The sequence below is a fragment of the Triturus cristatus genome, chromosome 11 (genome assembly GCF_964204655.1).
Source record: "Triturus cristatus chromosome 11, aTriCri1.1, whole genome shotgun sequence".
Classification (NCBI taxonomy): Eukaryota; Metazoa; Chordata; class Amphibia; order Caudata; family Salamandridae; genus Triturus; species Triturus cristatus.
This window is the reverse complement of record NC_140594.1, coordinates 19,207,683-19,235,223: the sequence shown is the minus strand read 5'-3', so window position 1 is coordinate 19,235,223 and position 27,541 is coordinate 19,207,683. Positions and strand designations below refer to the sequence as shown.

Below are 27,541 nucleotides of genomic sequence, written 5' to 3'. Positions count from 1 at the left end.
GTGTCCCCTCACTGAGACCAAGACCTGCGTAGACTACTTTAGACATTCAGGGCCGGACTGGGAACCCAAAGCAGCCCGGGCAAATGTTGTCAGACCAGCCCCCAAAGGATGCTTAAATATATCATAAGTGCACACATTCACCGTTAAGCACAGGTAAGAAACTGAGAACATAATGACTGACCATTTTGAGGATGTTAGCTTTCTCCACCCTCGAAAGCGGCAAACCAGGGCCGACTTTAGCGCTGGTGGCGACTGGTGCAACAATATTTTTGGGCACCTCACCCAATGACCTCCTCTTCCATAGATTCCCTCACTGTCACCCTCCAAGAGTGCCCCTCATCTCTCCTTAGCCCTCTCTCATGTGTTTTTCATTTGCTTTATAGCGCCTCTCCTACCAGTGTAGGGTGGTGGAGCACTTTCCATCACATCTATAAAGACATTCAATCATACGTGTGTAAACCAGTGTATAGAAAATGTCCCATAATAAAGGTGACTATAAGGTGTAGGAAAATCCATACTGGTGGTCATTTTTCTAGAGTGCTTGGTCTAGAGAGCACAAACTCAGGGTTCAAAACATAACACAGTGGTTAGGCCTGGCTTTACCAATAATAATTAATTTTTACCCAAACAAACCATTTTTAGCAACATTGGGATAAACAAAGACAGGGCAAAAACATAACTTTTTAACCTGTAACTTGCAGTTTGGTTACAGCTCTTTGATGGCATTTCATTGCTCACTGTGCTATATTACGATTGTATCTTATGAACCTCAAGTCACAAAAGGATCTCTGTAACAAAAGCAGTAACCCACTGAGCTATCCATATGAAATACAGTTCTGTGATCTGCAGGTACACGTGCCTTGCAGCAGGCATGTTAACCCTCTGTGCCCCTTTATGCTGAGTCAAAACTACCACTGGACCAACCTCCAATGTCTCTCCAGCAGGAACATTAATCACCAGAGTTATCATGATACGTTAATTGTTGCCTGGAAACTTCTGGATGTAAAAAGAACCCTGCAGCAAGTGCTTCTAAACCCTAACAATTTGCAAAACACAGTACCAGTCTGTGACCTCTGTCCTTCATGCGATAAGGGATGCACGTGGCAGTCTGCAATCCATGTGCAGATGTCCTTCTTGTGATAATGGATGCACGTGGCAGTCTGCGACCCCTGTGCGGGTGTCCTTCATGTGATAATGGAAGCACGTGGCAGTCTGCGACCCCTGTGCGGATGTCCTTCATGTGATAATGGATGTACATGTCAGTCTGCTACCCGTGTGCAGGTTTCCTTCATGTGATAATGGATCCATGTGGCAGTCTGCGACCCCTGTGCGGGTGTCCTTCATGTGATAATGGATGCACGTGGCAGTTTGCGACCCCCGTGCAGATGTCCTTCATTGGATAATGGATGTACCAGGCAGCCTGAGACCCCTGTGTGGATGTCCTTCCTGTGATAATGGATGCAAGTGGCAGCCTGTGAGCCCTGTGCAGGTGCCCTTCCTTGTGAGAATGGATGCGCATGGCAGCCTGCGACCTGTGTGAAGGCGTCTTTTTTGTGATAATGAAAGCATGTGGCAGCCTGCGACGCCTGCGCAGCTGTCCTTCCTGTGATAATGGATGAATGTGGCAGTCTGTGACCTCTGTGCAGGTGTCCCTCATGTGATAATGGATGCACATTGGCAGTCTGCGACACATGCGCAGGTGTCCTTCCTGTGATAATGTATGTATGTGGCAGCCTGCAACCTCTGTGCAGGTGTCTTTCATGTGATAATGGATGCACCTGGCAGCCTGCAAACTGCACAGGTGTCACCATGGATGCACTTGGCAGCCTGCGACCCCTGCGCAGGTTATTATTATTATTATTATTTAAAATCTTATATAGCGCGCAGCTACCCTTGGGCATCCCGGCGCTTCCCGACAAACATCCAATCCAAGATGGAGAGCAGCAGTGACACGTTATCCGGGAAATAAAAAGGTTTTAAGACCTTTGCGGAAGCGCAATGTACAGGTCTCAGCGCGTAGTTTAAGCGGGAGCGAGTTCCAAAGCTTTGCTGTATTAAAGGAGAATCTTCTTCCACCAGTGCGGGCCTTTTTTACTCTAGGGACAAGTAAGAGGTGTTGCCTCTCTGAGCGCAACGTTCTGCTTGCTTTGTATGCCGTAACAAGATTCTTTAGGATGAGGGGGCCTTTCCCTAAGAGGATTTTATGAGCCGTACAAAGTGCCTTAAAAGTCACTCTCTCCCGCACAGGGAGCCAATGCAATGCCTTTAGTGCCGGCTTCGCAGATTGCATCCTCGGGATGTCCATGAGCAGCCTTGCCGCCGCGTTTTGGACCTGTTGCAGGATCTTGAAGGTAGATTCAGGGGCGCCCAAGAAAATAGCATTGCTATAGTCAAGTCTAGATGTTATAAGACCCTGAATCAGCAACTTCCTTGATGTTAACGGAAGAAGAGGGAAGATTTTCCGAGCCGACCTAAGTAAGGCATAACACACTCCTGCTGTTTTCTTGGCGTGGGTACGGAGTGACAGGTCCGGTTCTAACCAGACACCAAGGCTCTTAATTGCTTCCTTGGGGGCTGGAGGTTCACCCATACAGCCAGGCCAGCTGAGTGGGGGGAGGAGGGTAGCTTTACTCCCCAGCAGCAGTAGTTCCGTCTTTGAGCCATTTAGCTTGAGGGAGGACTCTCCCATCCAAGTATGGACATCCACCAGACAGGACTTCAAGATGTCCGGGTTGTCGGCCAGATGGGACAGAGAAACGACTAGCTGCGTATCGTCAGCATAACTGACGATTTTGATGTTATAGGGGGAGACTACATCCTCCAGCGGGGCCATATAAACATTGAATAATGTAGGGCTCAACGAGGAGCCCTGTGGCACTCCACACTGGAGGGGGATTGATTTAGATCTCTCCAATCCATCCCAGACCTGGTACGTTCGATCCGATAGGAAAGAACTCAGCCACTGCAGAGCCATCCCAGACACCCCGACCTCAGCCAGCCGCTGTATCAGCAACTGATGGCTCACGGTGTCAAATGCTGCGCTGAGGTCCAGGAGGATCACTGCCACTGATCCTCCTGAGTCTAGGATCTGTCTGGCCTCGTCCACGACCGCCACTAGAGCTGTGTCGGTGCCCTGACCCGGGCGAAATCCAGTTTGAGATGGCCGGAGAAGACCATTCAGCTCCAAAAAGGCAGACAGTTGCTTGTTGGCCAGTCGCTCAGCGACTTTGCCAAGGCCCGGCAGCAATGAAATGGGTCTAAAATTCGAAAGGACCGTATGATCCAAATTGGATTTTTTTAATAGAGCCCTAACAACTGCCATTTTCCAAGTGGGTGGGACCAGGCCCTGGGTGAAAGAGGCGTTCATTAGATCAGTCACGGGGGCTGCAATGGCCGCTGTTACCTGTTTAAGGAACTTCATAGGGACCGGGTCCATGGGGGAGCCACTTTTAATCAGCGATAGAGTTTTGGTGACGTCGCTCACTAACACTGGGCCGAAGGTGTCCAGGCCAGGAGCGCTATCTCTATCCTGAGTTCCCCCAGTTCGCTTGCCGTGGTCCTGCGATAACCTGGGCTGGGGAAGAGAGATTAGAATCTTCTCGATTTTCGTGTGAAAGAACTCCGCTAGTTCCGTGCTCTTTTGTTTATCATGCATGGCAACCGGCTCCGGAACTTTGAGCAGTTCTCTGAGCACTCTAAAACTTTCCCTGGAGGAGCTAGAGGCGGATTTAATCCGATCTTCAAAGAAAAGGGCTTTCGCAAGTCGTACAGCTGACTTGTAGCCCCTCATTGCAGCACGATATTCTTCTCTCCTATGATCGTCCCAGTTCTTCCTCCATAGCCTCTCCATCCTTTTACATCCTTTCCTGAGGGTGCGTAGTTCTTCCGAATACCACGGAGCCGAGCCAACCCGTTTCTCCCTCTTTTGGACTCTCTTTTTCGGAATCAGAGTATCAAGGGAGGCGGATAGCCAGTTGTTAATGTTGGAATCGGCAGTGACTGGGTCCGACGCACAAGGAGGGATCGTATCTTCCAATTTCGAGGTCCACTTCTCCACCGACAGTCTGGACCAGGCTCGGTCCACCAAGAAGGCCTGTTTGGTACGTACCGGTAATGGATCAATTAGCCAGCAGGCTGGGACCAAGAAATGGTCTGACCAAGGGAGAGAGAGGGCGGGCTTTGCCGTAAGGCGAGGGATGTTCGAGAACATCGGATCGAGTAAGTGTCCTTTTTCGTGGGTGGGCCCAGAATTAATTAGGTTCAAGTCACACTCTTTTAAAACGCTCTGGAGATCCAGAGCTGTTTGGTCAGTGGGCTCGTTGAAGTGGAAATTCAGGTCGCCCAGCACCATAAAATTAGCCGTTGATGTGGCCAGAGTCGTAACTGATTCAGCTAGGGAGCTCACGAAATTGCCCACGACACCTGGGGGGCGGTAGATCAGCAGGCCCGATATGGACACAGTCGGGGATATCCTGAGGGAGAAATGGCAGCTCTCACAGTCTGAGAGTTGGCCATTCTGTGCCCTACAAACAAACAGACTCCTGTAAATAATGGCGAGGCCACCTCCTCGCCCTTCTGGTCTATCTACATGACAAATCAGGTAGCCTGGTGGAAGGGCCTCCACGATGTCTGCATCGGAACTAGGGGTCAACCACGTTTCCGTTAGCAGCAGAACGTCTAGGGCAGAGTCTTGGATAAGCAGATTGACTTCTGTCGCATGACGCGGGAGGGATCTGCAGTTCAAAAGACCTATCGCCAGGTCATTTTTACCTGTAGGGGCCAAGGGATTTCTCCTTACCTCACTAACGAACGGGGGGGAAGAGCGTCGGGAAAGAAGGTCCTCGCTGTTAGGCAATGCATGCCGAAGAGCCATAAGTTCTGTGCGATCGTAAGAACGAATCGCATCCTTAGGTTTCGCCATAGTAACCTGCCCTATGCCCGTCTGGGCCCGGACGGGCACAGACGGGCTGGACTCTGGCGTGACTCCGGCGCTGAGACGGCGCTTCCGCTGCACGTCACCGCTGCGTGTTGTCATAGCAGCTTTAAGTAGGGGCCCCGCCTCCTGTGTCTCCAACTAGAGCACACACGGAAGTGGCGCCTCTCCAGAGTCCTCTACACTACCCCCAAGATGGCGGTGCTGCAGTGCCCCGGACTGACGGCTAACGGCCTGCGAAAAGCGCAGTGAAGGTCACAGTTTAGAGTGCAAGTAAGTGCTACTCTGACGATCGTTAACGCGAGTAAATGCTAAAATAAACAATGAAATTACACGAAGAAACGCGCGCTCTGTTTAAAAAACGCGCTGCCAATTCCGCGCGCTGCTCTGACTTAAAAAAGCACCCACACTCAATTTGCGCAGGCAATCCGTGCTATCCGCTGCGAGGTTGATGAGACGATGTCAAGGAACGAACTGCTTGTTCCCCTCATCTTAAGTAGGGGCCCCGCCTCCTGTGTCTCCAACTAGAGCACACACGGAAGTGGCGCCTCTCCAGAGTCCTCTACACTACCCCCAAGATGGCGGTGCTGCAGTGCCCCGGACTGACGGCTAACGGCCTGCGAAAAGCGCAGTGAAGGTCACAGTTTAGAGTGCAAGTAAGTGCTACTCTGACGATCGTTAACGCGAGTAAATGCTAAAATAAACAATGAAATTACACGAAGAAACGCGCGCTCTGTTTAAAAAACGCGCTGCCAATTCCGCGCGCTGCTCTGACTTAAAAAAGCACCCACACTCAATTTGCGCAGGCAATCCGTGCTATCCGCTGCGAGGTTGATGAGACGATGTCAAGGCCTTCCTGTGATAATGGATGCATGCAGCAGTCTGTAACCCCTGCGTAGGTGTCTTTCCTGTGATAATGTATGCATGTGGCAGTCTGTGGCCCCTGCATAAGTGTCCTTCCTGTGATAATGGATGCACGTGGCAGTCTGTAAACCTTGTGCAGATGTCCTTCCTGTGTTAATGGATGCACGTGGCAGTCTGCGACCCCTGTGAAGGTGTCCTTCCTGTGATAATGGATGCATGCAGCAGTCTGTAACCCCTGCGTAGGTGTCTTTCCTGAGATAATGGATGCATGTGGCAGTCTTTGACCCCTGCATAAGTGTCCTTCCTGTGATAATGGATGCACGTGGCAGTCTGCGACCCCTGTGTAGGTGTAACAATGGATGCATGTGGCAGTCTGTAAACCTTGTGCAGATGTCCTTTCTGTGTTAATGGATGCCCGTGGCAGTCTGCGACCCCTGTGAGGTGTCCTCCCTGTGATAATGGATGCATGCAGCAGTCTGTAACCCCTGCGTAGGTGTCTTTCCTGAGATAATGGATGCATGTGGCAGTCTTTGACCCCTGCATAAGTGTCCTTCCTGTGATAATGGATGCACGTGGCAGTCTGCGACCCCTGTGTAGGTGTAACAATGGATGCATGTGGCAGTCTGTAAACCTTGTGCAGATGTCCTTTCTGTGTTAATGGATGCCCGTGGCAGTCTGCGACCCCTGTGAGGTGTCCTCCCTGTGATAATGGATGCATGTGGCAGTCTGTAAACCTTGTGCAGATGTAGTTCCTGTGTTAATGGATGCATGTGGCAGTCTGCGACCCCTGTGAAGGTGTCCTCCCTGTGATAATGGATGCACGTGGCAGTCTGTAAACCTTGTGCAGATGTAGTTCCTGTGTTAATGGATGCATGTGGCAGTCTGCGACCCCTGTGAAGGTGTCCTTCCTTTAATGATGCTCTCGCTGGATAAGTAGAATCATGAAAAACCAATAATCAGAAACCAAAAAACAGAGAGGAACTGGTCCACGGGCAAAGAACTGCACAGAAAACGTGACCCTCGGCATCCTGGATGGGGCATCAAACACATTGCGATGAAGATAGATCACGTGGCTGACCCGCATCCCATCACACTGAGAGGACTGCGCATGTAGGGGAGAGAAGGGAGAGCGTGAACAGCCCTGAGTTTAGGAACTCTTGGGGTCAGCAGTGGATACAGCCTCACATGCTGGATTCCTTCCTTTGAATCTGCCACCTGAGATCTGAAGCGGGGATTCATGGTGCTTCTTAAAGCTCTGGGTAGGAGGTCGCGCCAGTGCTTGAGCCAGACTTATCTAATCACAGCAGCACCAAAGCAGAATTCCAGCCGTGAGAATGAGTGGCAACAAGGCTTGTGCCTGACAGCATGAACCACGAATGTCACCCTGATAAACGTCTCCATCACTGTCATTGGGGTCGTCTACATCTTACAGCCTGGCAGCTGCCACCAAAACAATGGGCACTGGGGCATTCTTATCTGAGGTGGCATGATTTGGAACAAGGTTCATCTCCAGGGGACAGAGACACAACCACTCCCCGGGGCATCTTTCCACGACTGGTGAGCCTGTGCACCTGAGTTGTCCACCTCGCCTACAAGCATAGCCACAGGATTCCACGCTACTGGTGAAAACTGGGCTTTACAAGAGCAGAATTACCTGCATGACATCACATGGCATCACATGGCATAACATTACAAATTTACACACCTATCACCCCCATTAACTCCCCATTTCTCCTGAATCTCACCCAGAAGCAACATCAGCAATGTCCCTGCACGCAAGCGTCTCAGCGGCACTGAACTCAGCGCTTCACGTCCAATGGTTGGACCTTAAAGAGTCTGACAACATGGACCCCATGACTAAGTGCAGAGACTGGAGCACACAAGAAAAGCCACTGAGTGAGTATGGTGTCTGCATCATCCAACCTGAGCGTGGTCTGCTGTGTTTGACACACACTGCATGGGGACACAATGTGCCTCCATCACTCTTTGCTCACAACCGGGAACATTCCAGGAGCACAACATGTCATCCTCAACATTTGAAACACCCCACACAGGTCCAGGATTGCAGCTTGAGGTACATTACAAATTCACTCATAAACTAAGGGAAGTAAAATAGAGGCAAAGACTGGTTTTCAAAGACTTCTTCCACCAAGTTGTAAGTGTAGAAACTATAGTACCATACCTCAAAGTGAACTGATCCACCGTTGAATTGTTGGCAATTTTCACATACACGTTGATGGTTTCCCCTTGTTTGACTGGCTTCGATGGTAACCAAATCACCACGTTAGGGTCCAGCCTCAGCTCGGCGAGCTGAGAGGTTTCTGGGGTCTGGTAGAGACTGACCGCGCCAATGTGAAGCAGATGAGACATTCTGTCATCCACGCCATCCTTCCCGGCTCTGATGGCGTTGCCTTTTCGCACCTCCTCAAAGGTACACTCCCCATTCTGATCTTCTGGCTGGACGGTGTAGTACAACTCCACAAAGCTTCCTTCGGATGAGTCGGAAGACTTTTTCCTACCTGTCCCTGGGGCTGAGGGGCTAAACCAAGTGGGGAGCAGTTCCAGCTCTACCACACACAATCCCAGGGCCCCCTTCAACCTGCAGCTTCCTTTCAGTTCCCTTGTTTCCCGAAAGGCGAATACTCTGAGGCACGGCAGCTTCTCATTGGCTGTGTGGTCATCCCAGTCTCTTCCCACCACATGGAACAAGACCTCGATTTTTGGCCGGCTGGGATAAATCTTGTCATTGATGATGTGTGCTTTGATTTTCCAGTTAAATGTAAATTTATTGGTAGACTCAAATAGTGGTGAGATGGACAGCAGGTCTTGTGGCACCCCTTTTTCCGCCGAGTAGGGTCCGTAGCTCGCGTTCAGAAGAGGCAGTCGCTTCGCTTTGTAGATGAAGAAGCTCTCGACTCTGGACTGTAAGCTGGAGTTCCTCAGGAAATCCTGGTTTGCATCTTTGAGGAAGAAGGATGACTCAGCTCCGAGCACTTGGTAGGTTGCAGGTAGATATGCAGGAGATGCAGAGAACCTTTGAGCGCTGTCTGGGATCCCTCGACTCTCGATCCCTGAAACAGACCCAGAAAGAGAAGAGTGAGAATGAGCCGACACTAGTAGATACACTTAACATAGCAGTAGAATATTTCCATCAGTTTCAGTTTAACACATTTTACAATAAATGAGTATCCCATCTGAAGAGTGAACACAAAAAGTATTTTCAGCATCACACAACAATTAACAATCCAATTCTTCACTTAAAAGAAATCTATCTATGTGGCTCCATCAGCCGGACATTTGTACACTCCTTTGCCAGTAGTGGATCACAGAACTCAGGATTCATGAGAATCAGCAAAGATTCTCCAGCTCTAGGACTGAGATGTGTGAGACAGGAATTTTTCAGATGATTTATGAGAAAAGCGGGCTATTGGTTAGGGTAGTTTTGAGACCTCATCACGCAATAATGTCACTAATTCGTATCAGGTCCAGTTAGGTTTCTTTAAACCCAACCGTAGCTCAGTGTTGATAGCTGTAGAACAGAGCAGTCTGGCTGAACTCAAAGGAAAACAAACGTAAAACACTTATCAGAACCAAAACAGTCACTAAGTAAAAAACACGACACAACAAAAACCCCACTCTAATGTATATAAAAGGAGTGCATTTGTATCTTCAAATAGACTCCAAAATGACAAAAAGCAGATGCATGGAACCCGCGTTATGATTTGTTCAAGGTCTTCATAAATCACTGCTTTCCTTTTAAAAAGTGTGTAAATTAGTGCATTTCACTCTCTCATAAATTCCTACTAGAACTTAAGGGCAAGAAAGTGGTGACTTTAAGGGCACCTTTGCACTAAAAGTTACTTTAAATCTGACTTCAGCAATAAGACAGGTTTAATCGTAACAATTAATTTGAAACCTTTAAGTATTATATTGGGTGGTCCCAAATGGAAGTTAGCACTCAGCTCAGGGGCTTGTGACACTCCATGCTAGCCAATGGGGCTACCGCATTTACTGCAAGTGAAAACAATCATTTTGAGTTTCCGCTGTCAGGATGTGTAAAGTTTACATTACACATGTCCTTCTTTTTAATACCTGGCACCCTGCCTTACAGGCGACGAAGGACTGCAATAGGGGTGACTTACAAATATTAAAAAGGTCGATTTGGACATGGCTCAGGGGTCATCTTTGACGAGCTGACAGTTTAAAAGCTGCCTGACCAGGCTGCAATAATAGACCGAGATACATATGTTCGGTTTCTCACAGCCATGTTGGCGCAATATTTGCTGCAGTCGACCGATGACATTTAACTTACGAGCACTGGGTACAATTTGACCATGTGCAATGGGCGTATAAATACATTGCATATGCCAAACTGGGATTAGCCAATTGCACACACACTTTGAGGGGTCAGAACACAAGCCCTGGGGCCCCTTCCGCAGGGCCCCGTGAACTTCAGGGTAAAAAATCAGCAACATCAGTCCAATGTGGGGGGTGATCATGCGAAAAAGACCCTTTCAATATAATTCTGCTTCTCTAGTTGTGATTCTATTTCCTATGTTGCAAATCTGTTTCTTTTTATTAATTTGAGTTTTTTATAGTGAGAACTAGAACCAATGAGTGAGCAGAGCGTGTCAAAAAAAGGCAAGTTGCCACTTTTGGTCACAAGAGAGAGGTTTGGTTCAGGATGAGGGCATAAAAGGCACATATATTGATTCATTCGTTTTTTTTTTTAAACAAACTATTCTTTGGACAGCTCTGTTTATAAAACCTGTGGTATTCTTCCAAGTGGGGTTCACACAACCGCTATGACAAGTATAATACGGTCAATCCTTAGCGGTTTCTACCACAGGTTTCGTCTGTTTGTGGCATTTCGCGAGGTCAGTGTTTCCAGAAACTGGGGGTCGCGACCCACTAGGGGGCAGCGAGCTGATTTCTGGTGGGTCACAAAAGTCCAAGGAATGAATAAAGATGCCTTTAAATTGTTTGTTTATCTTGTCACACTTGCTGTGCTTCAAAGACAGGGGTCCAATGTCACGCTTTGTCTTTGGACAAATTACTGCTTATTCTTTAACATGGGGATTGGTGTTTACAAACTCCTCGCACTTTGCAGTCAGAGAAAGAAAAATGAAGTGAATTATATGACAATCTTAAATCCTAAAGAAGTACATTAAAGGCTACAGGGTGACATTTTTTAATAACCCACATCAAAATGTAAATACCTGTAAATGAATTGTACACATTCAGCAATTAGGAAAGCAAATACAAAGCCCTTTTTGTAATTCTGAGGTGTGGGCTGGAAACAAAGGTTCCAACAGGATCAGGGCAAATAAAGACACTTTAATTGGTGATGCAGGAATGGTGAATATTCACAGAAACCCAATGTCCATAGGTTATCTTTGTGTGCTGTGTATTTTTATCAGTAAAACTGTCTGTGCAAATTCAGTGGCCACTTCAATGGAAAATGTGCTGTCTGTAAATGACACTGTGGTATCGCATGATGCTTTTGTTACATTCATAGCCCCCGCCTTGAGTCCATTAAAGCTGGGTGCGTCATGAAAATTTGTCGTTGTAGAAAGTGGGTCATGGTTCTAGAAGGTTTGGGAAGCCCCACTGTAGGCCATCAATTGGACCAACAATAAGAACTTCCAGCTGCATTTCCATCCCACGTCAGTGCCGCGTCCACCATTTGTCAGTCCCTCGCCACGTCCATCATTCACTCATTTCCTGCATTTTCATCACGAATGACCCTCTTGTTATTGTAATACCTGTTGAGTTATTAGTAATATTTGACTGGCGGCACATCCCAGGCTGAGGAGGCTTCCTCTGATCACCCTGCTGTTGAGCTAACAAACCACGCGTGACTCTGGGCCGCGTCTGGGCAATAACACTAATTGTTGTGTGTGGATAACAATCTCTTACTAATGAAACGCAGAGGTCGCATCCCTACGGCACGTAAATAAGGCGCTAACCGACCGAGGTAGCATTAAAAATTAGATTCCATTAAGCATGAAATTGGCGGTGTCGCGGGACAAATTGATGATAAAGTCTGTGCTGGGTGGGCGCCTTATGAGAGTAAGTGTTGTTTATCTGAGTAATGCACGCTAATATCTTTATATAGCTCCAGTTCAAGATAACCAATAGGGTCTTGGTGGGCTGAGTACATCTGCTTCGTGTGTTGAGTTGCTGTAGAAATTGCTCAGCTAAGAGATCCATCTCCGCCCAGTCATATCCCGAGATGAGCACCCGCCTCATATTAAGCAGATTCATAGATTCACACCTGTACGAAGAGAGCACCATAGATTCACAAAATTGAGTGGCCTCTGGACCGAAGACAGGAATGAAGGGATAATGGTTACTCAAGAGCCTTGACGGACAAGGGTGATCCCGCCGGAGGGATTCCTTTGAATCCTCTAGCTCTTTTTTACATGTTGAACCACTACATTTTAGTCGACCATCTGGAAGAAGAGGTAGCCACTGTCCCCTAGTGCCCTGCGTTATTTTTGGAAGACCATATTCACAAGCCCCCTTGTGCTGCTGGAACATTGCTTTTTCTGACGTTCCAGTGGTGCACTGGGCTTACCCATATTTACAAGGCCTCGTAAATATGGTATGAGTTGTGGCAGCACAAGTCTCTGCGTTGCCTCACACTGCGATGTGGAGGTGTGTAATGGGCATTGATGTGGGTGTTCCAACATAACACCCGTGGCATTCGACACATTCCCAGATTTACAACATGCTGTCAACCTGGGATTGTGTCAAAAGCCTACGTTCCCCTGGGGTGGCGGAAGGGTTGTTGTTGTGAAGGAAGGTGATTTCAACCTGATTTCAATGCAGGCACCCTTGCGCCCTGGTGCAAGGGTGCCTGCTTTAGTGCATGGCAGCCATTTGTGTGCCGGCGTAGTGGAAGAGGACAGGAATGCACCGTATCTCATGCCCCTTTCCTTTTCTTTTGATGTAGGGCAGTGCAGCAGGGAGGCTTGTGGCTCTTGCCTGATGCCAAATATAAGTAAATGAGGCCCTCAGTCTCGAGAACGTGGTTGCTGTTCATCTCAAAGCAGGTCCCTTAGGGGTCTCCCCGGCCCTGTCACCCATCGATGTTAATATCCTTGTCAGCCTCTCCTCTCTTAGGTCATCAAGTTGTTTAAATGACACAGATGACACCCAAGGCATCTTCCACTGGGACATTAGAGCCCCTAATCTGATGGTTCATTTTAGCATCTGCCTGGTGGTGGTTCAGAAGTGGAGGAGACATAACTTTTTTCAATTAAATGCCAACAAGACTGACAAGTGACAAGAATAAAGAATGTTCTGTTGGGTCGGTACGGGCTCCTGTCGTAAGAGTGGCGCCACTTCCATTATTGAAGACTAAGGGCCCGATTTAGAGTCTGGAGGGAGAGTTACTCCGTCACAACATTGCAAGTGCCGTTCGATATCATGCGCTTGTATGGCCGTGGGCGGGATACTCGTCATGTTTGTGATGGAGTAACCAGACCGCTGAGCTCTAAGTCAGGCCCTACGTGCTTGGAAGTTGTGCAATCAAAGTGATGGTGTCGCCGGCTCAGAGTCGTGTAGGGTCTAGGGCCTTCTTCAGGACACGCTCTTCTGCTACTCTCTATGATGCAACAGGAGCTGCCTATATCCTGTCAAGGCTTGACTCCTGTCATAGCCTGTACCTGGGCTAGTTTGTGTACGCAGTGATTAAAGTGCCGCAGGTGCAAAGTGCACCAATGAGATTGATGCACCGTCTGATAACGTTTGATCACGTTCCAGGCGTGTACAGTCTTACGCCGGACAGCGGTTGAACAGCGGATACATTTCAGTTGCATCTGCATGATTCATAAAACATTCCACACCCTATGATGTCTATTCTGTCCTACCTTCTCCAGCCCTAGGCTCAGATGCGTCCTCTCTACCCTGAGAACCAGATGTTGCAAACTTTGGTGCATTCTTCCATTGCAGCTGAAACAAACCATCCCCACCCGGCCCTCAGACAGCCCTTGAGGACCTCGCTGCTCTGCTAAAGCTTGGAAGTGCTTCTTCCACTTTTTGTTGGTTTTGTTCTCTTAGTGCCAAGAAGTCAGTTTACCAGCTGTCTGTGCTCTACAGGAAATGAAATTAAATCTGTGCCTTCTTCCGACCTGGAGCCCACACACCAGCTATATTAATTTACCTCTCCCCAACTTTTACTTAGTAATGTGTATGGAAAATAATAGTTCTGTGCCGCAGATTAAATGACCCTTGAATTCTGGCCCTTCCTCTTCCGGGTGACAACGATGTCACCCTGACTTCACATCCATCAAACCTGGGCTAGAGAGTGCATCTATTTTTGTATCTAGGTGACTATAATCGGGGCCAGTGGGAATAGGAGACATTGCAGGGTCAAATTATGCAATAGAGTTCACTAAACTTTATGTCACAGGAAGTGGATTGCCCATCATCTATATGCACAGGAAGTGACATAATTGGTTTTCCACCCATGGTAGACTGTGATCCTCTTTCCTCCCAGGACCTTTAAAATGGTGGCTGCAGCACGTACATGCCACTGATGGAGCAATAAGCCAGACTGTGCCCATCCACGCCTGGACCATGCCCTGCACCAGGAACCATACACCCCCACCAATCAATACCTTGCAATGTTCCCCCATGCTCTAAACCCCGGCAGTCTCTTGCCTCACCTCTGCCACACTGCAGCACACAACACAGAAGGAGCATTCACATGTCTCCTGCAAGTTCACATTCACTCTCCTGCTCTCTACACCCAACACTCCCGCACAAAAAGCATCTGATCACACATACAAACAAGCCATCCACTCACGCTCACACAGTCCAAACACCACCCAAGGAACACAAAACACTCACATGCATGCTTGTCAACACCTGCTCACTCACCAAACACGCCACTGAGATATGGGACCAACTGCACATGCATGCTCCAGACCTGCTATTTCTCACGGAAACATGGTTAAACGCAGCCTCAACACTGGACATCACTAGAGCCATCACTACCAGGTACAACATAATTAGGTAAGACCATCGGCACAATCCTACTAGTGGAGTTGCCATCACATTCAAAGATATCATCAGCTGCACCACTTACACACACACCCCCCCACCAGGTACATGGAACACCTCAAATTCTTGATATGAATCACGGACAACTTCTCCCTGGGCGGAACCATGGTATACAGATCACCCGGGCCCGCACCAATTTTGCCAAGAACACCTCACCATGGGAACCTAACTAGTGTCCGGCCGAACTTGGACCCCTACTGAGAACCTACACCAGGTACCTCAGAATACTCATTAACAGCAAGCTAGACATGACAGCACAAGTCAACGCCGTCACTGCATCCTGCTTGCACACACTCGAAAAACTGTCATTCACACCCTAGTCATCAGCAAGTTGGACTGCGGCAACACCCTCTACGCTGGGATCACTAAGCAACTCACTAGAGGATTACAAACCATTCAGAACTCAGCAGCCAGACTCATCCTCATCCTCCGACACAGAACACACATCACACCACACCTCAGGAACTTCACTGGCTTCTAATACACAAACCTGCTCAATTCAAACTCATCACATACATATTCAGGGCACTGAACAACTCAGGCCCCACCTACCTGATCAGTCCATCTCCTTTCACCTACCACCCAGACACCTCTGCTCCGCAGGACTCCTACTTGCACACGTCCCACACATACACAGAACCAGATCAGGAGGACGGGTGTTCTCTTACATTGCTCCTAAAGTATGGCTCAACTCCCAACTCCACGTCCAAGCCCCCTCCTCTCTTCTTGAATTCTGCAAGAGGCTGAAGACCAGGCTTTTCAATTAACCAACTTACCATAGGCAGGGCTTGGCATGAATGCCTACTCAGGGCCAGGCTTGCAGGTGATTAACCAACCTACCATTGGCAGGGCTTGGCATGCACGCCTACTCAGGGCCAGGCTTGCAGGTGATTAACCAACCTACCACAGGCAGGGCTTGGCATGCACACGTGCTCGGTGCCAGGATACCCTCACAGGTGATTGACCAACCTACCACAGGCAGGGCTTGGCATGCACACGTGCTCGGTGCCAGGATACCCTCACAGGTGATTGACCAACCTACCACAGGCAGGGCTTGGCATGCACACGTGCTCGGTGCCAGGATACCCTCACAGGTGATTGACCAACCTACCACAGGCAGGGCTTGGCATGCACACGTGCTCGGTGCCAGGATACCCTTGCATTGATTAACCAACCTACCCTAGGCAGGGCTTGGAAACACACCTGCTCAGTGCCAGGACACCCTCACAGGTGATTAACCAACCTACCCTAGGCAGCGCTTGGAAACACACCTGCTCAGTGCCAGGATACCCTCACAGGTGATTAACCAACCTACCATAGCCAGAGCTAGGCACACACCTGCTCAGTGCCAGGATTCCCTTGCGGGTGACTAACCAACTTACCAAAGGCAGGGCTAGGCACACACACCTGCTCAGTTCCAGGACACCCTCACAGGTGATTGACAAACCTAACACAGGCAGGGCTTGGTATGCACACCTGCTCAGCATCAGAATACCCTTGTGACTGATTAACCAACCTATCATAGGCAGGGCTAGGCACAAGCACATGCTCTGCGCCAGAATACCCTTGCGGGTGATTAACCAACCTACCATAGGCAAGGCTAGGCACGCACACCTGCTCAGTGCCAGGATAGCCTCGCGGGTGATAGTGCGCTCTACAAATGCACCTAACAAAAGGGCAAATTATGCAGTCAAGGCTGACATATTATTTGGTGTCGGCGTCCTCTCTGCACACCCCTGTTGGTCTCACCTTCCTCTCTACCCACCCCTGGTGGTCCCAGCGTCCTCTCTGCACGCCTGTGGTGGTCTCAGCATCCTCTCTGCACACCCCTGATGGTCCCAGCATCCTCTCTGAGCACCCCCGGTGGTCTCACCGTCCTCTCTGCGCACCCCTGGTAGTCTCACCGTCCTCTCTGCGCACCCCTGGTGGTCTCACGGTCCTCTTTTGCGCACCTCTGGTGGTCCCACCATCCTCTCTGCGCACCCCTGGTGGTACCACCCTCCTCTCTGCGTACCCCAACAAAAATCCAAAAAGTGGATCTTGAGATATTGAATTTTAAAGTGCTTAAATAAAATAGTGCCAATAGTGCACTGGGAGCATGTGTAAAGAAAGGTTCAGCGACTCTGGGCACACTGGGAGCATATGTAAACAAAGGTCCAGCGATTCAGTGCACACTGGGAGCATATGGAAACAAAGGGTGCGGGATTCTGGGCGCACTGGGAGTATGTGCAAACAAATGACCATCGATTCTGGGCACACTAGGAGCATGTGTAAACAAAGGTCCAGTGACTCTGGGCACACTGGGAGCATGGGTAAACAAAGCTCCAGCGAATGTGGGCACACTGGGAGCATGCGTAAACAAAGGGCCATCGATTCTGGGACCACTGAGGGCATATGTAAACAAAGGTCCAGCGATTCTGTGCACACTGGGAGTATATGTAAATAAAGAACCCGCGATTCTGGGTGCACTGATACCGCTTAGCTGCTTTCGGAGGAACTCTTCACTCTTCCTTGATTAATTCTGCGTCTACCACCTTTTAACAATTGCTCGTTGGCTCGCGCTGTTTTAAACAAATGTTATTTTTTTATAATTAAACCTGTAATATTTTGTTGTTTTAAATTGGCTGCACAATTCCTGGTTGCACTCACCCTCTTGTTCTTGTATCGAGCTGTGTTCAATGCTCGTGGGGGGATTTTAGAGCTTAGTCGGCTCCGCTTTTGGCATCCATTTTCGGGTTAGCGTTCTAGTCGCTTAAACCCGACTTAAGGGATCGTTTTTATCCTCCTTACCTGAAGAAATCACCAATTTAGCTACTACAGCCTCTAATTTCATTATTCTAGGGGATTTGAATATTCACTTTGATGATCTGACAACTAAAAGTGCTGTAGAATTCTCCGCCAATCTTGCAGCTCTCCAACTCTTACAAAGAGTACCTTATGCCACTCACGTGAAAGGACATCGTCGTGACCCTGTCTTCTCAAATCAGCAGGAGCTGCACTGTCGGAATCCCATACCCATCCCCTGGTCTGATCATTACCTGATCTCCCTCGATTGGTCCCCCAAGGTGTCTATCCCTTCCGCTCAGCCTGTAACTGCACCTAGAAGAATTTAGATGGCAGCGTACCCTCAATGAACCCAAATCCGGAAGTGGCCAATTCCCAATTCAATCATTGGATGGAAGACACTTTAGATCTAGTTCTCCCTAAAAAGACCTATAAAGTGAAGGTAGGCCACAATAAATCGGCCTGGTACACCCCTCTGTTACGGAAATTAAAACAGATCTGTAAAAACGGCGGAGAGAGCATGGAGGAAAGACTTCTCCCCCTCCAGGAAAAAAGGATATAGGGACACTGTCAAAGCTTATAAGATGGAAATTAAAAAAGCCCAAGCTGGCTATTATAGTGAAAAAATCTCTTGTGAAGCAAACTCATCCCGTGAAACCTTCCGTATTGTCAAGGAACTCACACAAGGTACAGCTGCCCCTGACGCGCTTGAGCCCATTGATGAATGCAGTAACGAGCTTGCGGATTACTTTCACAACAAAATTCAATCAATTCGAATTTCGTTTACTGAACCTGACTTAAACTTCCTTTCCGAAGCAACTACTGCTAGGAAGGAGACTCACCTACTGGAAGCATTTCCTCCCTTGAATAAAGAAACATTCCTCACCATTTCTGCCTTGGTCAAGAGTGGATCACCTCGAGATCCTGTTCCCCCTAAATTTCTCAGATCCGTAGCCGGTTCGGTCGGTCCATTCCTCATAGATATGATTAACTCCTCTTTCTCTTCCGGAGTGGTCCCTCCCTCATGGAAGATGGCGTTGGTAAAACCATTGTTGAAGAAGTTTAGCTTAGATCCAGACTGTCTATCGTCCCATTTCGCTTTTACCTTGGGTTAGTAAAATCGCTGAGAAGTTTGTCAACATGGTTCTCTCCAAGCACCTGGAAGTGGGTAAGCTCCTACATCCAACTCAAACTGAATTCCGCCCCTCGCAAGGGACCGAGACTGCCTTATTGGCCGTCGTAGAAGACTCAAGAAGAATCCTTGATGCAGGGGGATCCTTAGCCGTAATACTGTTAGACCTCAGCGCAGCATTTGATACGGTGAATCACCGTATCTTAATCCATCGACTTATGGAGTTGGGTGTAACAGGAACAGCGCTCGACTGGTTGTGTTCCTTCCTGGAGGATAGATCCTACCAGGTTTTTGGGGGTGAGGCCATTTCAAGTCCCAGACCTTTGTATTGTGGAGTGCCTCAGGGGTCATCCCTGAGCCCCACTCTTTTTAATGCCTATATGGCCCCCCTTGCAGAGATTGTTTTGCATTTTGGGGTGCATATAATTACGTATGCCGATGATACCCAATTAGTGGTGGCATTCAATCATAAAAGCGGCCCTTCAACCAGTCTGGGCCCCTGCCTCGAGGAGGTGATGAAATGGATGTGCCATTCCCATCTTAAATTGAACGGTGACAAGACTGAGCTTATGTTGCTCGGTAATCCCTCCCCCATCGAGGTTGCCTCCATCTGGCCAGCATGTATGGGCCCTTTGCCGGCTCCCAAATCAAAAATAAAGAGCTTGGGTTTCTGGCTTGACTCTGAACTTAACCTTAAAACTCAAGCCAGGAAGGCAGTTGCCGCCTGTTTTGGCATCTTAAAATTGTTGCGTAAAATGCTGCCTTTGCTTCCCCCTTAGCAAGGAAGCTCGTAGTCCAGGTGCTTATTTTATCTCGCCTGGACTATGGTAATGCTCTTTATCTTGGTGCCTCCGGAGCGGTTTTTAAAAAACTCCAAACTATGCAAAATGATGCCGCCCGGACTCTTGAGGGTGTCCCTAGCCATCAATCAGCTAAACTCGCCCTCAGATCCTTACATTGGCTCCCTATCCAGGAAAGGGTTCATTTGAAAGCTCTGTGCACCACTCACAATTATTTCATCTTTTGTCCGACCTTATAAAGCTCATAGACAGTTACGCTCTAATGATCTTCATCTGGCGTCTGTTCCCAGAATTAGGAAGTCTAGAAGCGGCGGACGACTTTTTTCTTATAATGCCTCCAAACTCTGGAATACCTTGCCGCTGCATTTGCGTAAAGAATCAGACCACTCCATCTTTCGTAAGAGGCTTAAGACCTGGCTCTTTCCACACTGATTGTCTTAGTCCATTGCGGTTCGACCCTAGCGCTGGGATGCCTTCGGGTAACCATGCGCTTTATAAATGCTACTTCATTTCATTTCATTTCACTGGGAGCATGTGTAAACAAATGACCATCGATTCTGGGCACACTAGGAGCATGTGTAAACAAAGGTCCAGTGACTCTGGGCACACTGGGAGCATGGGTAAAAAAAGCTCCAGCGAATGTAGGCACACTCGGAGCATGTGTAAACAAATGACCAGTGATTCTGGGTTTTACACAGCTGGAGTTTTGTGGTCTTCAAGGTGGGATGAGTCTTAATGCCCCTATTAAAGGCCCTCATGATGTGTCGGACACTAGTTGGACAGGGAGGTGTAAGTCCGGGTTCTAGATGCAGGTTTCATCCGGTATTTCCACAACAATTACCGGCCTCTCAGAGTCAGTGCCCTCGGGCATCCCACGCTGGGCCTGGACTGCCCTGTCCCACCTCTGCATGAGTGGGGCGTATTTATGCACACACATGCTTGATTTACAGGGTACATCCCCTCACTCTGTAAAACTTGAAGATATCTGGGAGATATTTTCACCCAGAAACACCACTCCGTCAGACTCGAAATGAGGGCTTTAACGTTAATTAATTTGACATGATTCGATTCTCAGCCCACCCACCGAACCCTCCGACAACGCTGCCCACAGCTTCAGACGCTGGATCGATGACTGCGCCAACATCCTCGCCCCGCTGAAGAGCCCCTCCCACAGAGACACCAGCAAGAGGGCCAGCTGGTTCACCCCAGAACTCCTAGCCTCCAAGTGAGCCTGCCGGAAACTAAAGAAGAAATGGCACAGTGAACAGACTCCGGACAGCCACGCAGCCCACAAGGACTCCATCCGCAACCACCATCACCTCATCAGGACTGCCAAAAGGACCTCTTTCAAAGACCACCTCGACAATAATGCACACAATAGCAAGGAGCTCTTCAACATCGTGAAGGAACTCTCCAACCCCAGCTCCAACACCAACACCAACGACATCCCGCCGTCGCAAGCCCTGTGCGATTCCCTCGCCACTTTTTTCCAACGCAAGATAGCAGACATCCACGACAGCTTCAACACCCAGACAGCCCTGACAGACATCAACACAACAGACTCTCCACACACCATCGACCACGACCCCCTGCTAGCCTGGGCTAACGTGAGCATCAATGACACCATCAAAACCATGAGCACAATCTACTCTGGCTCCTCGTCAGACCCATTCCCGCACCACATTTTCAACAAAGCGAGCCGCTGCATCGCACCCCATCTGCGCAACGTCATCAATCTCTCTCTCGAGACCGCGACCTTCCCAGAGAGCTGGAAACACGTCAAAATCAATGCCCTACTCAAAAACCCAAGGCGGACCCGAGAGACCTCAAGAACTTCCGGCCCTTCTCTCTGCTTCTGTTCCTGGCCAAGGTCATTGAGAAGATCGTCAACAGACAGTTAACCCAATACCTCGAAGAAAACAGAATCCTGGACCCTTCCCAGTCAGGGTTCCGCAGCAACCACAGCACCGAGACTGCCCTCATCGCCGCCACCGACGACATCAGGACCCTGCTGGACAACGGTGAGACCGTGGCCCTCATCCTCCTGGACCTCTCTGCCGCCTTCGACACCGTCTGCCACCGCACACTACGCGCACTCCTCCATTCCATAGGGATCCGAGACAAGGCTCCTTCCTCTCCGGCAGAACCCAGAGCGTCCGCCTCCCCCCATTCTGATCCGAAGCCTCTGAGATCATCTGCGGCGTACCCCAGGGATCTTCCCTCAGCCCGACACTGTTCAACATCTAAATGGCCCCGCTCGCACACGTCGCCCAACAGCACAACCTCAACATAATCTCCTACGCCGACGACACTCAACTGATCCTCTCCCTCACCAAGGACCCCATCACCGCCAAATCCAACGTCCACGAAGGAAGGAAGGCTGTTGCCGACTGGATGAAGATCAGCCGACTGAAGTTGAACACGGACAAGACGGAGGTCCTCATCCTCGGCTCCAACCCTTCAGCCTGGGACGACTCCTGGTGGCCAACGGCACTGGGGGCAGCCCCGAAACCCACCGACCACGCACACAACCTGGGAATCATCCTCGACTCAATGCTCTCCATGAACAAGCAAGTCAACGCCGTCTCCTCCTCCTGCTTCAACACCCTCCGCATGCTCTGCGAGATCTACAGGTGGATCCCGACAGATACAAGAAGAACAGTCACCCAAGCCCTCGTCAGCAGCAGACTCGACTACGGAAACGCCCTCTACGCAGGAGCCCCGACCAAGCTCATCAAACATCTGCAACGCATCCAAAACGCCTCTGCACGACTGATCCTCGACGTACCACGCCACAGCCACATCACCCCCCACCTGAGAAACGTACAATGGCTCCCCGTCAACAAGAGGATCACCTTCAACGTCCTCATCCACGCACACAAGGCACTCTACAAGACCGGCCCAGCCTTCCTCAACAGACGGCTCTCCTTCTACATCCCCAACCGCCAGCTCTGCTCCGCCGACCTCGCACTCGCCACGTCCCTCGCATTCGAAGAACAACTACTGCGGGAGATCCTTCTCCCACCTCGCCACCAAGATCTTGAACACCCTCCCACTGAGCCTATGGCAGACCCAAGACCTGCTGACCTTCAGGAGGCTACTCAAGACCTGGCTGTTTGACCAGTAGCGCCCCCCCGCCCCCTCACCCAAGCGCCTTGAGACCCTCGCGGGTATGTAGTGCGCTCTACAAATGACTGATTGATTGATTGATTAAATGCAAGCAGTCGATATAAAGCAAGATAACATGTGAACATGGGTGGAGGTTCAGCACTGGGGTGTCAGGCTGCCGTGGGGGTGGGGTGGTCTCTGTGGGGTCGAGCAGGTGGCTTGCACACACTGAACATCTATGGCTGAAACTACAGAGTCTAAACACAAAATACAGCGAAATGGGCATCGGTGGCATGAGAGCCAATGCGGCAGTGATCGACCGGCCGCGCGCTGGTTCCTCCCTGACAGGCCGCGGCAGTGATTAATGCCCGTCTCTGAGCGCCTGTCCTTTAGGTGTGAGAAGCAGTTAGTGTCTGAGCGCCCCCCTCCTGCTGCAGGTGTCCCCAGCAGGTGAGCGACTGTCGGGGGGGCAGGAGCCAAATCTATACCTGTTTATTGACCACCTGGGACCTGACGACAGAAGCATAAGTGTGAAAGGTCACTGAAGGGCAAGCGCATCCTTCTCCAATCAGAAGTGACATCAGGGTGAGTCCCATTAAACTGAGCCAATCAGACAGGGAGGATAGCGGAATACTAGGGGGGGTGGGGTGGGGGGGAGGAGGCGGATACGGAGGAGACGGGGAACGTACTGGAAAGAGATTAAAACAGAAAGACACGATGGGCAGTTGTGGAACCCCCCACCTCCCCAAACTGCAGGACCTTTCCTTCCCTACTCAACTTCCACAAGAAACGGAAGCCTTTCTTCTCCGCAGAGCCCCCGCTGAGCTCCTAATCGGCCAGCCCATCTGCTCTAGCGCCTGGATACTCTCATGGGTGATGTGGGCGCTCTACAAATCTACATTACATAACACGAGGCACAGTTATTTAAAAGAGGGGCAGATCCCGCTGTCGGTCTAGAGAGATTCATTTTCAGGTTCGAGTCAGATTTCTTCTGAATAGTTTAGGCACTGCTTTAAATGGGCCGGTACTGTCCAGTATGGAGTATCAACACTTTTTTTATATTCAGGAGGAGAGTACCGGCACTTCTCAAGAGAAATGCAATACCTTTAATTGGAGAGTACAGGCACTTCTCAAGCAGGTACTCTGTTACAGAGTACCTGCACTTTTATTTTTCCATTCCAAGCATTGAATTTAGGCTTTTAATTAGTGATCGAAGTCCATGATGAACTGTGATGGTGTGCATAATGGGGGAAGGGTGAGGAGGCATGGGAGCGAGGTCAAAGGCAGGGCTTAAAAAGAAAGGGGCAGATTTATAACGGACTTGCGCCACTTTTACGCCGCCGTTGCGTCACTTTTGTGACGCAGCGGCGGCATAAACCCTGCGCCATGTTGCGCCCCATTTACAACGTGACGCATCTAGGGAGATGCGTCACGTTGTAAAGCTTGCGCCACATGTGGGCGTACCTGCACGGGGGGGGCGTTCCGGTGCAGCAACGCCTCCGAAAAGTGGCTGAGTGAAATCTACAAGATTTCACTCAGTCACTTTTCCGGCCATGCTGCGTCAAAACCCTGCGCCTGCTTTAAGCAGGCGTAAGGATTGACGCAGCATTGTAACGATAGGGCACCCCCGAGCCTTGCTGGAGCTGCGTCGCGCTTGCGACGCAACTCCAGCAATGCGCCAACCTTCCGCCATCAGATGCGTCACGCATCTGTTTATCCTTGCGCCACGATGCGCTGCATTGTAAATGCAACGCATCTATTGTGGCGCAAGGGTAAACTTGTGTGACGCATCTTCCCTGGCGCATCCATGCTGATTTGCAGGGATGCGCCAGGGAACATAAATCTGCCCCAAACCATTCTGTAACTTCTTTCGGTCTTTCACCATCAGGTATGTACATATGAAATAACACACATCTCAAATGTAAAATAAATGCAAGTTAAGTTAATCAGTGGGAAATGCACTATCGTTCCTGCACTACAGAGGTCTGTGTCTGCAAACAGAGACCCCCGGGTTGAATCAAGGTCGGAGCAGTGGAGAATAGATAGGTGCGTGATACGGACCCCTGCAGCAGAGAGGCCTGTGTTACACCCCTTTAAAAAGAACCCACTTCACCGCTCCGCGGGAAACTCCTTTCCAAGAACACTCAAAAAGAATAAATCTGTGTCATCAGGAAGTGTCAAGTGATTTCATCAATCCAAGCCAATACCGACTTCTGAGCTCCATTTACATTTGCAGATGGACCCGTTTTGCAAATTTAAACTTCTTTAACAGAAGCAGGTGCCCTAGGAAGAAGGCTTGTTTAGCTGGCTGCCCACCTTCGGTTTCACAGCACAGGAGACCAGGGCCGGACTGGGAAACAAAATTAGCCCTGGCAAACAGCTTGGCCGGCCCCCCTGGGGGTGAGACGGGGGGGTGCGGTCAAGCTGTTTGATACAGGGGGCCGATATTGCCGGCCTCTGTTAACAAAAACGGCCCCCTCCATGGCGGCCTACCGGGGAAAATCCCAGTGCCTGCAGCAGCCAGTCTGGCCCTGCAGGAGACTCCCTGCCTAACAATACAGCTGAAGTATTTCAGCTCTCATAATTAACCGTCCCAGGATGGTTGTCTTTTCACAGGAAGTAAGGGAACTGTTCCATTAAATTAAAATCATATGGGCACCACCAGTGCTTAATTTGAGCCGGTGCTATCCGGTGCTCAGCATCGGCGCCTAATCCTCAGCACCATTGCGGACACACTTATTGAGAGACTCGAGCCGCATTCTACAGCTCCGAAATCAGCAGCTTTACCCAGGTTAATAAGAGCCGGGGCTCTAGTCAGAAGGCAGTTTGCACCAGCACATTTTTCCTGTTAGCGCTGCCTACTTAGGAGAGCCCCGGCACTTTTTATTTTACAAATTAACCACTGGATCCCACCCACTTCAACCACTGCTTTTAATACTGAAGTCGGAGGACTGTTGCCCTATGAAGTAGCGCCGTTTGTGTTCTTAGGGCCACAAGTGCCCTATGACATCTCTACACAAGGTGCTCCTGACACAGTCATGAGTCTGGAGACAAGCCAACATCCCACAACTTCAATCATGAAGCCCCTCGCTACATGGTGTGAAAATTGAAATATAGTGAATCTGCTCTAGTGACAGGGGATCACCGACGGACCCCAAAACCTCAGGCTCACAATCAAATCTAACAAGAACCAGTCTCCAGAAGGCCTCTGAACTGAAGGCACATCAAAGCACATGGAAACCATGGACCCAACTGGAGACCTCTGAAGCACAGGACCACTCTGGCCATCATTTGGTTGTTGTGTCCAAAAAATTACATTTGAACTTTTGGCTCAACAGAATGTCTTTGGGTAGTGAGCTCAACATAATAACTCGAAACAGTAGGCCCATTAGAATACATAAACCCAACTCATCAGATGACTACAGAACATCTGACCCAAAGGAAGATTTAGAAACATTAGACCCATTGAAATACCTAAACCGCACGCCCACGGGAAGACTTCGGAACAAAAAGTCCTACACAAGGTTTCAGAACATGAAGCCCATCAGAATACCTGAGAACATTGCCCCTTTAGAAGGCATAGGAGCAATAGGCAAAACAGCATACTTAGACCATCAGGCCCACCAGAGGGCCTGAGAACATCACATCCATCAGCAGACCTCTGAACAGCAGGTGAACTAGAAGGCACTGGAACATCAGGTGTAACTGAGACCCCAGAACACAAAGTGCATCAGAAGACTGTATAACATAAGGCCCAACAGAAGGTCTCAGACCATCATCAGAAAACCTCAGATCATCAGGACACCAGAAGATGTTCGGAGGTCACACCCATCAAAGGACCTAGAAACATGATTCCCACAAGAAGATCTCAGATGTTTAGGCTTAACAGTAGATGTTTGATCATCAGGCCATTCCGAAGGACTCAGAAAATGAGACCCTTCAGAACCCCCAGGCCTAACAGAAGACCTTGGAATCTTGGAACCACCAGAAGACACTGGAACTTTAGACCTACTAGAAGGCCTCCAGAGCTCGGTGCACCAGCGGGCCTCTCAATGCTTGGTCCATCAGAAGAGACTGAAACAGTGTTATATGCAGACATTAGAATGTCATGTCCATCAGAAGGCTTCTCAAACTGTGGCCCTACATGAGAAAGCCTAACCAAAATATACCCAGAAGGTCTCTAACAAGAGCTCAAAGTATAGCCCATGAGAGCACCTCTAGCCCAGCAGAAGACCTCGAACTTGCAGTATATTCATGACAAGCACCACGACAATATCTCTGAAACTTGGACCCACAAAAATACCTCTCTTGCTTGGACCCACAACAGGATCTCCAAACTCTAAACCCACCAGAAGTCGTGTGAACCTCCTGTCCATCAGTAGACCTCTGAGACTCAGGATCATCAGTAACCACCAAAGCTTAGTCCACTTATTCCTGTGTCTGGACGTTGACATCAAGTGGTGTATCTACAGGGCCACCTACATTCTGCACACATACATTCCTGTATCTGGATGTTGACAGCAAGTGGTGTATCTACAGGGCCATCTATGTTCCCCTCACATACATTCCTGTGTCGGGACCTTGACAACAAGTGGTGTATCTGCAGGTCCATTGACGTTCTGCACACATACATTCCTGTGTCGGGACTGTTAGAAATGGGATTTTTGGTAGGCTAGGGCATGTGCCAAAGCCAGGCAGAAACCACCACTATAGTCAGGATAAGGGAGTTACACTCCTAAAATAACCCCTGCTCACCCGCTTGGTAGCTTGTGTAAAGGCAGTGTGTAAAGCATTTGCACATAATCAACAATAATACAGTGTAGCACTACAAAAGAACACCACACCAGT

General features: G+C 49.4%; 1 protein-coding gene across 1 annotated transcript in view; it reads right to left on the bottom strand.

Moving 5' to 3' along the window:
* Nucleotides 1-27,541, bottom strand: part of LOC146783165 (transmembrane protein 132C-like) — a 1,355,452-nt gene that overhangs the window by 1,027,934 nt on the left and 299,977 nt on the right. Inside the window, exon 2 of the mRNA XM_085636355.1 lies at nt 7,980-8,868. Within this exon, the coding sequence (XP_085492481.1) occupies nt 7,980-8,868 (889 nt within the window). The remainder of the gene's footprint in view (nt 1-7,979; nt 8,869-27,541) is intronic.